The 14,520-nt window shown below is 47.8% G+C and overlaps 1 protein-coding gene across 1 annotated transcript in view; it reads right to left on the bottom strand.

The window, feature by feature from the left end:
* LOC117359348 (coxsackievirus and adenovirus receptor homolog) overlaps nucleotides 1-14,315 on the bottom strand; it is a 94,282-nt gene extending 79,967 nt beyond the window's left edge. The window contains exon 1 of the mRNA XM_033941956.1: nucleotides 14,072-14,315. Coding sequence (XP_033797847.1) covers nucleotides 14,072-14,123 — 52 coding nt within the window. The 5' untranslated portion in view covers nucleotides 14,124-14,315. The remainder of the gene's footprint in view (nucleotides 1-14,071) is intronic.
* Between the last annotated feature and the right edge of the window lie 205 nt (nucleotides 14,316-14,520).

The raw sequence follows: 14,520 nt of genomic DNA, 5'->3' as shown, positions 1-14,520 counted from the left end.
GTCAGTTAACCATATGTGTCTGGTGTTTGCTAGGTGTATAGGGTTGAGCAATAAATAGACTTATCATGCAGTGGATGGTTATACTTGTGGTGGATGGCTATGTATATATCATGTGGTAGCAGGCTATGCTTTAGTCTGAACAATAGACAGACTTGTCATGCAAAAGACAGACTCGTACAGCCATCCGCCGCATTTACGGCATGAATCCATGCCATCCTATTCTGAGGAGGCCATATGTGAAGTTTGGAGCAAAAATGAAGCTTCTAAGTAAAAAAAATACACTTTTTAAAAAACTTTTAATGAAAATCCAAGATGGCCACCGTGGGTGCCGATTTTGCCCTAAAACGGCCCAGGAAAAACAACGGGAACCCAGAAAAACAACGCTTTTACTATTTTACAGGTGGGGGGGCGAGGATCAGGGCATGCAGAGAAACCACCCGAAACCCTGATTTTAGCATCCCCCAAAATCACCAAATTCAGGGTCACACAGACACCACTGAGACGTGCTGCAATGCAATTCAATGGCAGCCAGCAATACACAGTGCAAGCAAGATCAGTACCTCAGGAGCTGATGAAATTGGATTATCAGGTCTTCTAACCGCCTCACCTTACCTGTCCATCACAGATAACGACCACCAGGACCCTCAGCGAAATAAGGGAAGATACGTGGTCTGGTTCTGATCCCGGCGTACCTCCATGGAACCATATCAGCCTACACTCTACCCCTCAGTGGACGAACTCGGGGTGAGATGGCTTCCAATCCAATCTGCAGGCAATCTAGGGGATTTACTGCAGTTTCTGCTAACAGAGCACCCCCCAGAAGCACACAATATTTAAGTAAAAGTCTGCGATCTCCCGCCGAAGGATCACTCCCATAGAGTGAATTCGCAGCACTAAGGCAATACCCGCATTATAGAACAAATTAAAAGACTGAAAATTGAAAAATAAGCCACAAGCAGAATAGACAAGAGCCCAGCAGCAAGGATGCAGGAACAAACTGAGAATCATGGGAAGTATCCAGGGAGGTATCCTCAGAGGGAGGAGACAAAATTTGTTTGTAAGCCCTATGGTGATGTTTCCAGGGGTTATTACACAAGAAAAAGGCATTATAGAATGGTGGGGAGGGGGGATGAGAGATAAAGCACAGTTACTTACCGTAACAGATGTTATCCAGGGACAGCAGGCATATATTCTCACATGTGGGTGACGTCATCTACAGAGCCCCGATGCGGAAGCATTTTCAAGCAAACTTGATTGAAGATTTAAGTTTGCTCTGCTGCTCCACGCATGCGTGCCTTCCTGCTCCACTAGGGGGTGCATCCCCTCGTGGTCTCCAGTTCATTTAACTAGCAAAGAAGCCAACCTCGGGGAGGTGGGCGAGTTGTGAGAATATATGCCTGCTGTCCCTGGATAACACCTGTTACGGTAAGTAACTGTGCTTTATCCCAGGACAAGCAGGCATGATATTCTCACATGTGGGTGACCTCCAAGCTATCTGAAAAGGGATGGAGGGAAGTTGGCAATTTAAGCAAATAGATTTCGTAAAACCGATTGGCCGAACCGGCCATCGCTCCTGGACAGTGAGTCCAGACAATAGTGGGAGGTGAAGGTATGAACCGAAGACCACGTGGCAGCCTTGCAGATTTCCTCAATAGGTGTGGACCTGAGGAATGCTACGGAGGCTGCCATCGCTCGGACCTTGTGTCCCGTTACTCGACCATGCAGCGCGAGACCAGCCTGAGCGTAGCAAAAGGAGATGCAATCGGCCAACCAGTTGGACAAGGTGCGTTTGGAAACTGGGTGACCTAACCGGTTTGGGTCGAAGGACAAAAACAGTTGTGGGACCTTCCGGTGTGGCTGAGTGCGTTGGAGGTAAAAGGCCAACGCTCTCTTGCAGTCAAGAGTGTGGAGCGCCACTTCTCCGGGGTGAGAGTGGGGCTTGGGAAAAAACACAGGTAAGACAATGGACTGATTGAGATGAAAATCAGACACTACTTTAGGCAAGAACTTTGGATGGGTGCGGAGTACCACCTTGTCGTGATGGAATACCATGAAGGGTGGGTCCGCTACCAGAGCTTGTAACTCACTAACCCGTCGGGCGGAAGTGAGCGCGAGCAGGAAAATCACCTTCCAAGTGAGGAATTTTGGATGGCATTTGTCTAGGGGCTCAAATGGAGGTTTCATTAGTTGAGCCAGAACCACGTTAAGGTCCCAAACCACCGGGGGAGGTTTGAGAGGAGGGTGGACGTTCAGAAGACCCTTCATGAAGCGAGAGACTAAGGGATGGAGCGAGAGGGCTTTCCCCTCCAGGGGCTGATGAAAGGCCGCGATCGCACTGAGGTGTACTCGAATGGAGTTGGTCTTTAGGCCGGAATGAGATAATTGAAGTAAATAGTCAAGGACCAGAGGGACGGGGACCGACACCGGGTCCTGGCTGTGGGAGGAGCACCAGGTTGAGAATCTGGTCCACTTTTGGGAGTAGCAGGTTCTCGTCGAGGTTTTTCTAGAGGCCTCCAATATCTCCTTGACTGATTGAGACACGGGGAGAGCAGTCAGAGGGAGAGAAACCAAGCATTCAGATGAAGAGATTGAAGATTGGGATGTAACAGCGAACCCTGACCCTGTGATAGTAGAGAGGGAAACAGAGGCAGAGGCAGTGGATCTCTGACACTGAGTTGAAGTAGAAGGGAAAACCACGGCTGGCGTGGCCAGCGCGGGGAAATCAGGATCAGGGTGGCTTGTACTGTTTTCAGGTGGACCAGCATCCGCAGTATCAGAGGAAACGGCGGGAACGCGTACAGGAACCTTCCCTCCTAGTCGAGGAGGAAGACGTCGGCCTCGAGCCGGTCCGGGGAGTACATCCGGGAGCAGAAGAGAGGCAGCTTGTGGTTGTGGGGGGATGCAAATAGATCTATTTGAGGCGTCCCCCACTTTTCGAACACCTGTCGTAGGATCTGAGAGTGCAGTGACCACTCGTGTGGCTGGAGGAGGCGGCTGCTCGAAGGAAGGTGTTGTTGGAGATTGCCCATTTCCAGAGGCGTAGGGCTTTCCGGCAAAGGGACCAAGACCCTGTTCCCCCTTGTTTGTTTACGTAGTACATTGCTACCTGGTTGTCGGTTCGGATGAGAACCACTCGGTCGTGGAGCAGATGTTGAAAAGCTACAACTGCGAGGTAGATGGCCCGAAGCTCTAGCACGTTGATGTGGCAGCGACGGTCTTTTGCTGACCACATCCCTTGAGTGCGTAGGCCGTCCAGATGGGCTCCCCAAGCGTACTCCGACGAGTCCGTGGTGAGTATCTTGCTGTGGGGTGGGGTGAGGAAGAGCAAACCTTTGGAAAGATTTGAAGAGTTGGCCCACCAACGGAGCGATCATTGCAAAGAAGGCGTCACTGTCACAGGGCGGTCGATCGGGTCCCGGTCTTGACGCCATTGAGAGGCCAGGGTCCATTGAGGAATTCTCAGATGGAGGCGGGCGAAGGGTGTGACGTGGACTGTGGAGGCCATGTGGCCCAGAAGAGTCATCATCTGCCGAGCTGATACCGAGGTCAGCAGGGAAAACCTTCGACTCAGACTTACTAACACCTCTAGACGCGGAGGGGGGAGGAAGGAACGGAGGCGAACCATGTCCAGCGTGGCCCCGATGAACTGTAGGGACTGGGAGGGGCGTAGTTGGGATTTTGGGAAGTTTATTTCGAACCCCAGACTTTGTAGGTAGGTAATAGTCTGTTGGGTCGTTTAGATAACCGCTTCCCTGGACGGGGCTTTGATCAGCCAGTCGTCCAGGTAGGGGAATACCTGGAGGCCCTGGGAGCGTAAGGTTGCTGCGACCACCACGAGGCACTTGGTGAAGACCCGAGGTGACGATGCTAGGCCGAAGGGGAGGACACGGTATTGTAGGTGCCAGTCCCCTACCTGAAAACACAAGAACTTGCGGTGAGCGGGGTGCACTGGGACATGTGTGTACGCCTCCTTCAGATCGAGGGAGCAGAGTCAGTCGCCCTCGTCGATCAGGGGGTAGAGGGTCGGTAGGGAAAGCATCCAAAATTTTTCCCGTATCAGAAATTTGTTGAGGTGTCTCAAGTCTAGTATTGGGCGTAAGTCTCCCGTTTTTTTCGGTACCAGGAAGTAACGGGAGTAGAAGCCCTTCCCCCGTTGGTCGGGGGGAACCTCCTCCACTGCTCTCAGGCAAAGCAGGTCTCGAGCTTCGGAGAGGAGTAGGGGTAGCTGCGTCCGGTTGGGAGGGCAATTCCTTGGGGGGTTGTCCGGAGGAATGGTCCGAAAGTTGAGAGAGTATCCTGATGAGATCACGCCAAGGACCCATGCGTCCGACGTGACTTGTTCCCAGCGAGTGTAAAAGGCCTTTAGGCGACCCCCGATGGGAAGGAGGCCTGGGACTATGGCGGAGAGGGCCCGCCCCCTTCCGCGTATCCCGTCAAAAGGACGGGGATGGTTTGGTAGTCGCAGGCGGTTGGGACTTGGGCATGGCCCGGTGGTGGGCTTGCGGACGCCTGGGTGGAGGCCGCGAGAAGGCAGGAGTGGATTTTTGTGGGTAGCGGCGCAGAGGGGCCCTATATGGCCTGGACGCGGGCGGTTTGGGCTTTTGTCGGACGAGGGAGGCAAACGAGCGTTCGTGTTCGGAGAGGCGTTTTGTAGCCGCCTCGATAGTGTCATCGAACAGTTTTTTTCCCACGCAGGGGAGGTTAGCCAACCGGTCCTGTAGGTTGGGGTCCATGTTGACCAGGCTTAGCCAAGCTAGTCGGCGCATGGCGATAGCAAAGGCTGCCTCTCTGGAGGAGAGTTCGAAGCCATCGTAGGCTGCGTGGAATAGATGGAGGCGTAGGTTGGAGAGGGATTCCAAAAGCAGGCTAAAGGCTCCTTGGCGGGAGGCCGGTAGGTCAGTCTCAAAGGCTCTCAGTAGTCCAATGAGGTGTTTGAGGTAGGATGTGAAGGTGAAAGTGTAGCTTTGCACCCTAGAGGCCATCGTCGCATTTTGATATAGTCTCCTGCCGAACTTGTCTAGGGGTAGGTTAGTCTCAAAGGCTCTCAGTAGTCCAATGAGGTGTTTGAGAAAGGATGTGAAGGTGAAAGTGTAGCTTTGCACCCTAGAGGCCATCATCGCATTTTGATATAGTCTCCTGCCGAACTTGTCTAGGGTTCGGCTTTCTCGGCCTGGGGGGACCGCCGCTGAGACCCGGGAGGGGTGAGCCTTTTTTAAGGAGGATTCTACTAACAGCGACTGGTGGGAGAGCTGTGGTTGTTCAAATCCCGGAAAGGGTACTGTACGGTACTTGGCCTCCATTTTGGAGGGCACGGCTGTGACCATATAGGGGGTCTCCAGGTTCCTGAAGAGAGCCTGTTGGAGTATCGGGTTAGGCGGTAAGCGAAGGGACTCTCTGGGCAGTGATGGCATATCCAGTTCCGCTAGGTACTCTTTAGAGTATCTGGAGTCGGATTGGAGGTCTAAATTCAAAGCGTGGCCCATGTCCTGGACAAAGCGTGAGAAGGATGGTCGGGGTGTTCCCGAGGCCCCGTGCGGGGTCGGTGAACGAGACCTCTGTCGGGTGGAGAAGGAAGGGGAGGCTTCCCTCGAGTAGCGAGGTTCCTGCTCCGATCCAAGCTCCGAGACCGGGGAAGCACTGTGAAAGTGTTCCGGGGTCGTGGATCTCCGACGTCTCGAGGAGCCCCTTGGAGACGATGCCGGGGTTCGGGGTACCGATCGATGTCGAATTGGTGACCTCGACCCAGACTCCCTTGGTGAAAGCCCAAAACCTCGGATCGGAGCCGCGGTCCGAGGGGGAGTTCGGAGGATGCGTGGGTTGGAGAGTGATAACTCTGTGACCCTCAGCGGTCCCGTACGAGGTGTAGGTGAACGGCCTCGTAGAGTGGGGGAACCCCGGGCCTTCTTAGAGGTACGGCGGTTCGAGGTTTCTGTTAGTTTAGCCCGACGTTTTGCCCTGTGGCGGTCTGTGGAGGGAGAGCGCCTCGGGTGCCTCGGTGAGGAGTCCGAGGAAGATGAGATGCGGCGAAGTTTGTGCACTTTTCCCCGAGGTGGCTCGACGCGAGGCTCAAGCTGGTCTGGCACATGCGGGGTCGAGGTCGAGGCCGAGGCCGATTGAAGATGGGCCATTGCAGCGGACAGCTCCGACGAGATCATTGCTCGGAGTAAGTCCTGGAAGACGGGCACGGACAGCATCGAAGGCATGTCCCCTGCCTCGGTGCACTCCACCGGGGGCGACCTCGTATCAGAGTATTCCTGTGTGGTGGAGGCACGGCCCGAAGGCTTGGAGGGCTTCGTCGGGGCTGTAAGCATGGGGCTTCCGCCATGCGTCGCCGGTGTCCCCGAGGTTGGTTTCTTCGCTGGTACAGAACCTGAAGAGGGGACTTACCCGGAGCCGAGGCTTTCTGTTGTCCCGAGGACTTCGGGGTCGAGTCTCAAGGCGATGCCAAGGTATTGGGGGCCGAGGTCAAGGCCGGGGCCGAGGCCGACCTCGAGGCCGAGGTAGAGGGTTGGTCTGGGGTGAAAAGATCCGCCATGCGGGCTTTCCTTCGACGGAGGGCCCGGTTCTGGAAAGTAGCGCACTGGGGAAAGGAGTCGGTTGGATGAGCGGCCTCCAGGCAGAGGATGCACCGGCGATGAGGGTCTGTGATGGAAAGAACCCGCTCGCACCGGGTGCACTTTTTAAAGCCGGTCAAAGGCCGGGACATAGAATCGAAAGTGGCCGCGGCTCGAGTACCCACGCGGCCCCGGAAGCCTCCGGGTCGGTCAAACGAAGCAGGAATCAAGTTGAAGAAGAAAAAATTTTGCGCACAACGACTTAAACGATGAAAAACAAGAAAATCGCGGTGCTAGAAGGCAGTTGGGGCAGAGCCTGAAAAAACACGACTTCTAGGCTCAGCGGAAAATTTTGAACTGGAGACCACGAGGGGATGCACCCCCTAGTGGAGCAGGAAGGCACGCATGCGTGGAGCAGCAGAGCAAACTTAAATCTTCAATCAAGCTTGCTTGAAAATGCTTCCGCATCGGGGCTCCGTAGATGACGTCACCCACATGTGAGAATATCATGCCTGCTTGTCCTGGGATAATAAAGAGGTAGAGAGGATTTATAAATGTACTTAATATATTATGTTTATTTAAAAACTTTATATACCATCTTTACTGTCAAGCCGGCCAAAGCGATGTACACATTAAAAACTAAAAATATTTTTTAAAGAATGGTAAGCTTTACTATTTTAAGATAGCAATCACACAAATCAAAATACAAATTTAAAAAAAGCCCACTAAAAATAAATTTAAATATACAGATCTATTAATTAATTTATGGAGCATATATGGTTGGGCAGACTGAATGTTACCACTCCAGAGTAGTTTAGTAAAGTTTTAATTTTGTGGTGCCGATTCCCCAGAAAGTACATACAGTAAATGTTTCTCTGAGGTAGGGGAGTCATCTTTCTTGATCCTTGGCAATGCCTTAATCTTCTCACTGCAAATTACACTTAACATGGAAACTATGCTGTAGGTCTCAAATCACATCTTCAAACTATCATTTATTTTAAAGGATCTCTGAATAAAGCCAGCATTGTTCTATAATCTCTCAAAGAACCCAAACTAGACAAAAATACAAAATACTCTGTTCACATATTTTCACTGATGTTTTCAGAACAAGCAGTACCCCCAGGCTTTTGCTACAATACTTTACCTAATTTTTTGAAAAGCAGTGAATAATTTCAGTGTTTGCTGATTAAGAAGCAACATTGTTTTTAAATTAATGCTTCCACTGCAGGAAGATTACCCATCTCTAGCTTCACTGCTAATAAGAGGCCATTCAACTATACTGTTTAAGATTGTGTAATTTGAGCTGATATGTCTTAGAATGCACCAGCACTCTATTATACAGTAACTAGTCATTAAGCCCATTACATTAACGGGTGCTAGAATACTGTTCACCCTCTATGTAGCCCCTTCCATTCACTGCCCTCTCTTCTCTTTCCATCCAGTGTCCGCTCCCTCTCTCTCTGTCCATATGGCCTCTCTCCATCTCCTGTTTCCTTTTCCCTTGGTCTGGCATACTTTCCTCCTTCCCTCCATGCCCTGCCATCTGTTCTTCCCTCCAAGCCATTCTCTCCCCCTCTGCTCACTTTCCTCCTTCAACTACTTCATCGGGCAACAGCAGCATTCACAATTCATTGCTGTTGCTGGCTTCAGGTATTCCTCTCTGGCGGGTCCTGTGTTCATGAAAACAGGAAGTAGGCAGGACCGGCCAGAGAGGAAGGCCTGAAGCTGCAATAGTAGCGAATTGTAAACGCTGCTGCTGCCTGAAGCACCTGAGGCAGACGCTTCTCTCCCCTCCCAGCCCAACCCCCGCTGACTCTGCGACCCTCCCGGCGAGATGACTTTAATAACAAACCTCCCTCCAGTGTTGGCAGCCGCAGCACGCTAAACAGGCTGGTTCGCGGCTTTCTTCTGCCGTTGAGTCTCTGTCGCGTCATTGATGACATCATTAGTGATGCGTCAGAGGGACTCAACTGCAGGAGAAAGTCGCGAAGCAGCCTGTTTAACGTGCTGCGGCTGCCACCACTGGAGGGAGGTTTGTACCGGTATGTGCAGAAGCGATATGTCTCTCCCCCTCCAGTACCTGTGCAGCACTTTGCTGCGGCGCATCCTCCCATCCTGAGTCGGCCACAGTGCTCGAGTCTGTTTCTCCCGCTTTGTCTAGCCGCCGCATACGCACTCTGGCCACGGACCTACAGATCACGGATCAGGGATTACAAATCACGCAGGTCTGAGTGCGCATGCGCGGCTAGCGTTTTATTATATAGGATTGTAAAACACTTCAAATAAACACTTTCAATAGTGATTGATGCTGTAATGTCCTGTAGTATGATATAAGGACAAAGACTATTAAATAACTGAAAATGAAGGAAAAAGCCTCAGATAAGGGCCCTCCCACCTCCACTTCGGTGGAGGTGGGAGGGCCCTTGTCTGAGGTTTTTTCCTTCATTTTCAGTTATTTAATAGCCTTTGCTGTTCTTATATCATACTACAGGACATTACAGCATCAATCACTATTGAAAGTGTTTATTATATATTATGTTTTCATGACATCTGAGTCAATTGTGGTTACAATTACAATATTACACCTTCCACTTGGAGCAAGTAGCTTACACAACCTAATAAAGCCCTATGGTAGTATTCATAAAATTTAATAGCATAACAAATTAATTCATTATGTTAGTATTCTTCAACCAGACATGAAACTTGGGACTTTTCCAGAATTATTTAAGAACGCAGAAATATGAATCAACACAATGAATGGTAGGAACTTTTAACTTCCAAAGGATGGGCAATTTGTTGTTAGGAAAGATTATTCTCACAAAACAAGAGAATTCAAGGAAGTTCAAAAAACACATACAAAAAAATAACAAAAATTATTAATATAAATGTGTGCTCAGTGAAATCAACATCAAATATGCCAGAGACAGGCTAGAAAGATGTTAAACATATACATCATAATACATGCCCTCCCTACCTTCGTATATGAATAAGCATAGTAAAAAAAGATAGGAAAAATACTTCTCAGCTGTTTTCTCTGATAGCCTCTCGCGATCAGGAAGGCAATGGTTAATGTGCCATGGTGTTCTGTCTTTATCTGGCAAACAAAACCTTGTGTTCCCTAGTCTCCAAATCTTCAGTGAAAAATCAAACCAAAATCAAAAAACAAAACTGCATCAAAAAAATAATCCGTACACATTCCACATCCATAAAATCCAAATGCTTCTGAAACTCCCCTCAACTTCCTCGACACAGATCGTGTTTCAACTGTTCTTTTTCAAGAGGAAGAATCCAGTCCCTTAGCCTCTCACAATCTGGCTGGAATCTTCCTCTTCCACATGGAGGGGAGTTTTCAGAACCATTTGAATTTTATGGTTATGGATGTGGAGTGTGTATAGATTATTTTTTGATGCAATTTTGATTTTCACTGAAGATTTGGGGACTGGGGAACACAAGGTTTTGTTTGCCAGATAAAGACAGAACGCCATGGCACGTTTAACCACTGCCTTCCTGATCAGGAGAGGACATCAGAGAAAACAACCGAGATAAGTATTTTTCCTATATTTTTTACTCTGCTTTTTCATATAGGGAGGTAGAGAGGGCGTGCGCTATGATGTATATGTTTAACATCTTTCTAGCCTGTCTATGGCATATTTGATTTTGATTTCACTGAGCACACATTTATATTAATCATTTTTGTTATTTTTTTTGTATGTGTTTTTTGAACTTACTTGAATTCTCTTGTTTTGCAATTATATTGTTTTGCGAATTGAGTTAAATATTTAGCTACAAAAATTATTTTCTCTCGATTGTAATTATTTTAGGCAAGATTATTCTGTCATATAGCTAGCTATATAACACGTTTGAGCTCATGAGTAATTCACACATCTGTGACAAACAATAGAAATATCTCTTCAACAGGAAACAGCCATTCATCTAAATGCAGACGACTCTTCAGTACTGCTGAAAAGGCACTTTATTTGAAGCTTGTTGGCAATTTTAACAGTAAAATCTAAGCAAACTGTTCATTTCTTGAGTTCTCCTTGTATTCTCTTACCACTATTATATTCAAATCTAACCTCATGATTCTTTGTTATTTGTACTAGAGAATGACACGGGGAAAAAATCTGTCCCAGTCACTGCCCCGTCACTGGATGACCGTACCCTTCACCGCCCCATCCCTGCTATCCCCTTCACCGCCCATCCCCGAACCTGCCGCCCCCCTACACTGCCCCGTCCCTGCAGCATCCACCCTTCCCTCACCACCCCGAGAATCTCCCTCCATCCCCCTTACCTTCGCAGCATAAAGAAACTTAAGGGAGGGAAGGTGCGGTCACTGATCGCACGCGCGGCCCCTTCCCTCCCTCCCTCCCTCCTGCCAAATCTATCTTCCTCCCTCCATCCCCCTTACCTTCGCGGCGTTTTAGAAAAGAAATTGATGCCAGCGAAGCCTGCCTGTGCCGCCCTGCAGTCGCGTATGTATGGGAGGAAGCTTCTCCTCTGACAATTGTCATTTTATAAACACAAATAAAACAGAACAAGGTTCAACAAAACCCATCTCCTCTCCCTTTCACAAATATCCCCTCCACTATTGTGAAAACTGAACAAACCAAATTACTACAGAATGCTACATAGAAAAATCAAGCTAACAGAATACTTTAGTCACATATGGCAAGAATAATGTTAGGGGAGTGCAACTAGGGCAACTGCCCCCTGATCAGAGAGATCCCTAAGCCGCTGGAAGCTAAAGAAGCACAGCCTGGACTTTGAGGTCCCCAGTTATATCTAATACCAGCTCTAGCAGGATACATATTTCAAATCTGAAATATTCTAATCACAAAATATAAAATAAATTTATTTTTTTTTCTTTTTGTTGTCTGGTAATTTTATTCTTCAAATCACATTGGTCTCAGGCTTTGGTTTTAGGTTCCTTCTGTCTTCATCATGGCATGGCTGGCTCCTGAAGGTAAAATAGGTGCAAGAGGAACTGGGGAGAAAATACCGAGTCTGACACGGGCGCAATTTTTTTACCATAGGAGTAAGACTTTCATCGCCCCCACGGGGCATAAAAGGTCTTGTCCCCATTCCTTGTCTGAGGCTTTTTCCTTCATTTTCAGTTATTTAATAGCCTTTGCTGTTCTTATATCATACTACAGGACATTACAGCATCAATCACTATTGAAAGTGTTTATTATATATTATGTTTTCATGACATCTGAGTCAATTGTGGTTACAATTACAATATTACACCTTCCACTTGGAGCAAGTAGCTTAGTAATACACAACCTAATAAAGCCCTATGGTAGTATTCATAAAATTTAATAGCATAACAAATTAATTCATTATGTTAGTATTCTTCAACCAGACATGAAACTTGGGACTTTTCCAGAATTATTTAAGAACGCAGAAATATGAATCAACACAATGAATGGTAGGAACTTTTAACTTCCAAAGGATGGGCAATTTGTTGTTAGGAAAGATTATTCTCACAAAACAAGAGAATTCAAGGAAGTTCAAAAAACACATACAAAAAAATAACAAAAATTATTAATATAAATGTGTGCTCAGTGAAAGGTCTTGTCCCCATTCCTGTGGTAAACCAGTTGCAAATGTCTCCAATCCTGTGGATTTACTGTGGTGACCCACGGTAAACAGTCCCCGTGTCATTCTCTAATTTGTACTCCTATGTTACTTGGACCTGTATCCTCACCTCTCATGTATGATCTTCTACCTACTGTATTTTTCACTCTATAAAACACACTTTTTCCACCCCCAAAAAGGGGGTGGAAATACAGGTGTGTCTTATGGAGCGAATACCTCCCCGGTACCTTTTTTTGTAGTCCGTTGGAGCTTTCCCTGATCCTGCCCGTCTCCATCGCCGGACAGCTCTTCATCAATTCGGGCTGAGCGATGCAGAAGGCAGGCATGCATTGTTCGCGTTCCTGCCTGGTCCAGCGCCGCTCTCCAATTGGCTGCAGTCAGTTCTCGTGACTCTCAGGTACTTTTAGCCAATAAGGCATCATGTCCTTAATCATCGGCTCCTCTTACATGTTAGGTGGGAAATTCAGTAAAAAAACTCAGACATAGTCCAAGAAAAACCTGAATCCCACCCAACTGTAGAGTAAGGTATAATCACCAGTGTACAGTCACACAGCAGTATGTTACAAAGGGCTCCTTTTATCAAGCCGCGCTAGCGGTTTAATGCGCATAATAGCGCGCACTAAACCGCCGGCCGCGCTAGCCGCTACTGCCTCCTCTTGAGGCGGCGGTAGTTTTAGGCCAGCGTGGGGGTTAACATGTGATGAAATGTCGTGCGTGTTAACCCTGCTAGCGTGGCTTGATAAAAGGAGCCCAAAGTTAAACAGAAAAGTTCACAAAACAAAAAACATTAAACAACACATATTGACTTTTTTGTCTATTTATTATATGTTAAGACTATTTACATAAGATATATATTATTACCGGCTATAATTTATCCTCCAATATTTCTTTTAGCACAAGGGTTATGAAGTCCTAAATTATTCCAGATACTGAAAACTATCTTAAAACACTGCCTATACATCAAGAAAAAGATTACAAAAAAGTTGCTCAAATTTCTTATGTGTATATACAGTTTAGATTAGAACACAACACAAATATTACTGAATATTTTACTCATCCCTTTCCAGTAAGTATAAAAGGCAGCACTATAGGATGCTCTATTCCTTTGACTGCTCAAATGAAGTCATTCGTCTGAAGTATAATTTTTCTCTCAGATCCTAGAGATTACCAAACAGCACATTACTGTTTAGTTTTACAACTGTCATCGGTTCATAATAAATATTTGAGGCAGGGTAGCTTTAAACTCAGTATCTCCTAAGGTAAAAGCCAATGGTTTGCACAAAATCCAGAAGCCATAGTAATAATCCTTTGTTTTCTTTGCTGGAAGAGACTCATCTAGATGCTCTCTCTAGGAATACTTTAATCCAATTTCCCTCCCCCGCCTCATCCTCCTGCATTTCATAGATACAGGTTTTGGAAAATATTCTCATCTAGACTAAAAAGGAAAGAAAAAAAAAAAACTAGCCATACATTGACTTAATCCCCGGGTTTGAAAGAATGAAGCACCCCATCGGTTTTTAGAAGAGGCAGAAAGCAGTTAAAAAAAAAAAGTTTACAAAGGATTACAAAAAACATTCTCAATGCGACTGGTTATGGAGATCTCTTGCTCTAAAAGCTTTATAGTGGTGGAGACAAGGATCAGGTTCAGAACCGAGCTAAGGGAAGACAGAAAATGGTGACTAACCCGGCAGAAAGGGGTAATCCTTCCCCTCCCCCCTCCCCCGAAACAATGAGTGAAAAAGGCACACGCAAAGAAAAAGAAAAGAGGTGTATGTATCCCTTACTCCTTTCATTTTTCTTCCCTCACACCCTCGGACGAGGAAATGAAGCGGTCTCCCTCCCTCTTCCAAAGAGCAGATAGGGCCTCGCCCCACAGTGGCCCGAGGCACTTCCCATCCCCGTCCCCCACCACCACTCACTTCGGCAGAGCAGCAACGCCAGAGCCACAGAGATCCAGGTAGACGCATCCATAGCGAGCACACTCCGCGCGGACACAAAACCAACAGCTGGGAACGCAGCGCCTCGCGCACCGACGCCGATAAACACAGGCGACTACAATCACCCCCACCGCTGCCGACTCGCACAACGGTCAGTGCCTCCGCAAGCTCGTGCCAGCCAGCAGGTGAACGTCTACGTCACGTCCGGCTGCCTTTGTAGTGCCCCGCTCCGCCTCTCCGTCTCTGCTTTCACCCATCACCTTATCATCTCTCTCTCTCTCTCTCTCTCTTGCAGAAGACGCTCCCAAAGCTAAATTACAACCCCCGTCTCAACATAAGGAGCATTCAGACAAAGGGAGCGGGGCCTGGGACTCGCACAATGGGAGGTACATAAAATTAATCTCTTCCTGCCAAGTAATATTTGTAAGGTT

This window comes from Geotrypetes seraphini, chromosome 4 (assembly GCF_902459505.1).
Source record: "Geotrypetes seraphini chromosome 4, aGeoSer1.1, whole genome shotgun sequence".
Classification (NCBI taxonomy): Eukaryota; Metazoa; Chordata; class Amphibia; order Gymnophiona; family Dermophiidae; genus Geotrypetes; species Geotrypetes seraphini.
This window is presented reverse-complemented; position numbering and strand designations above follow the sequence as displayed.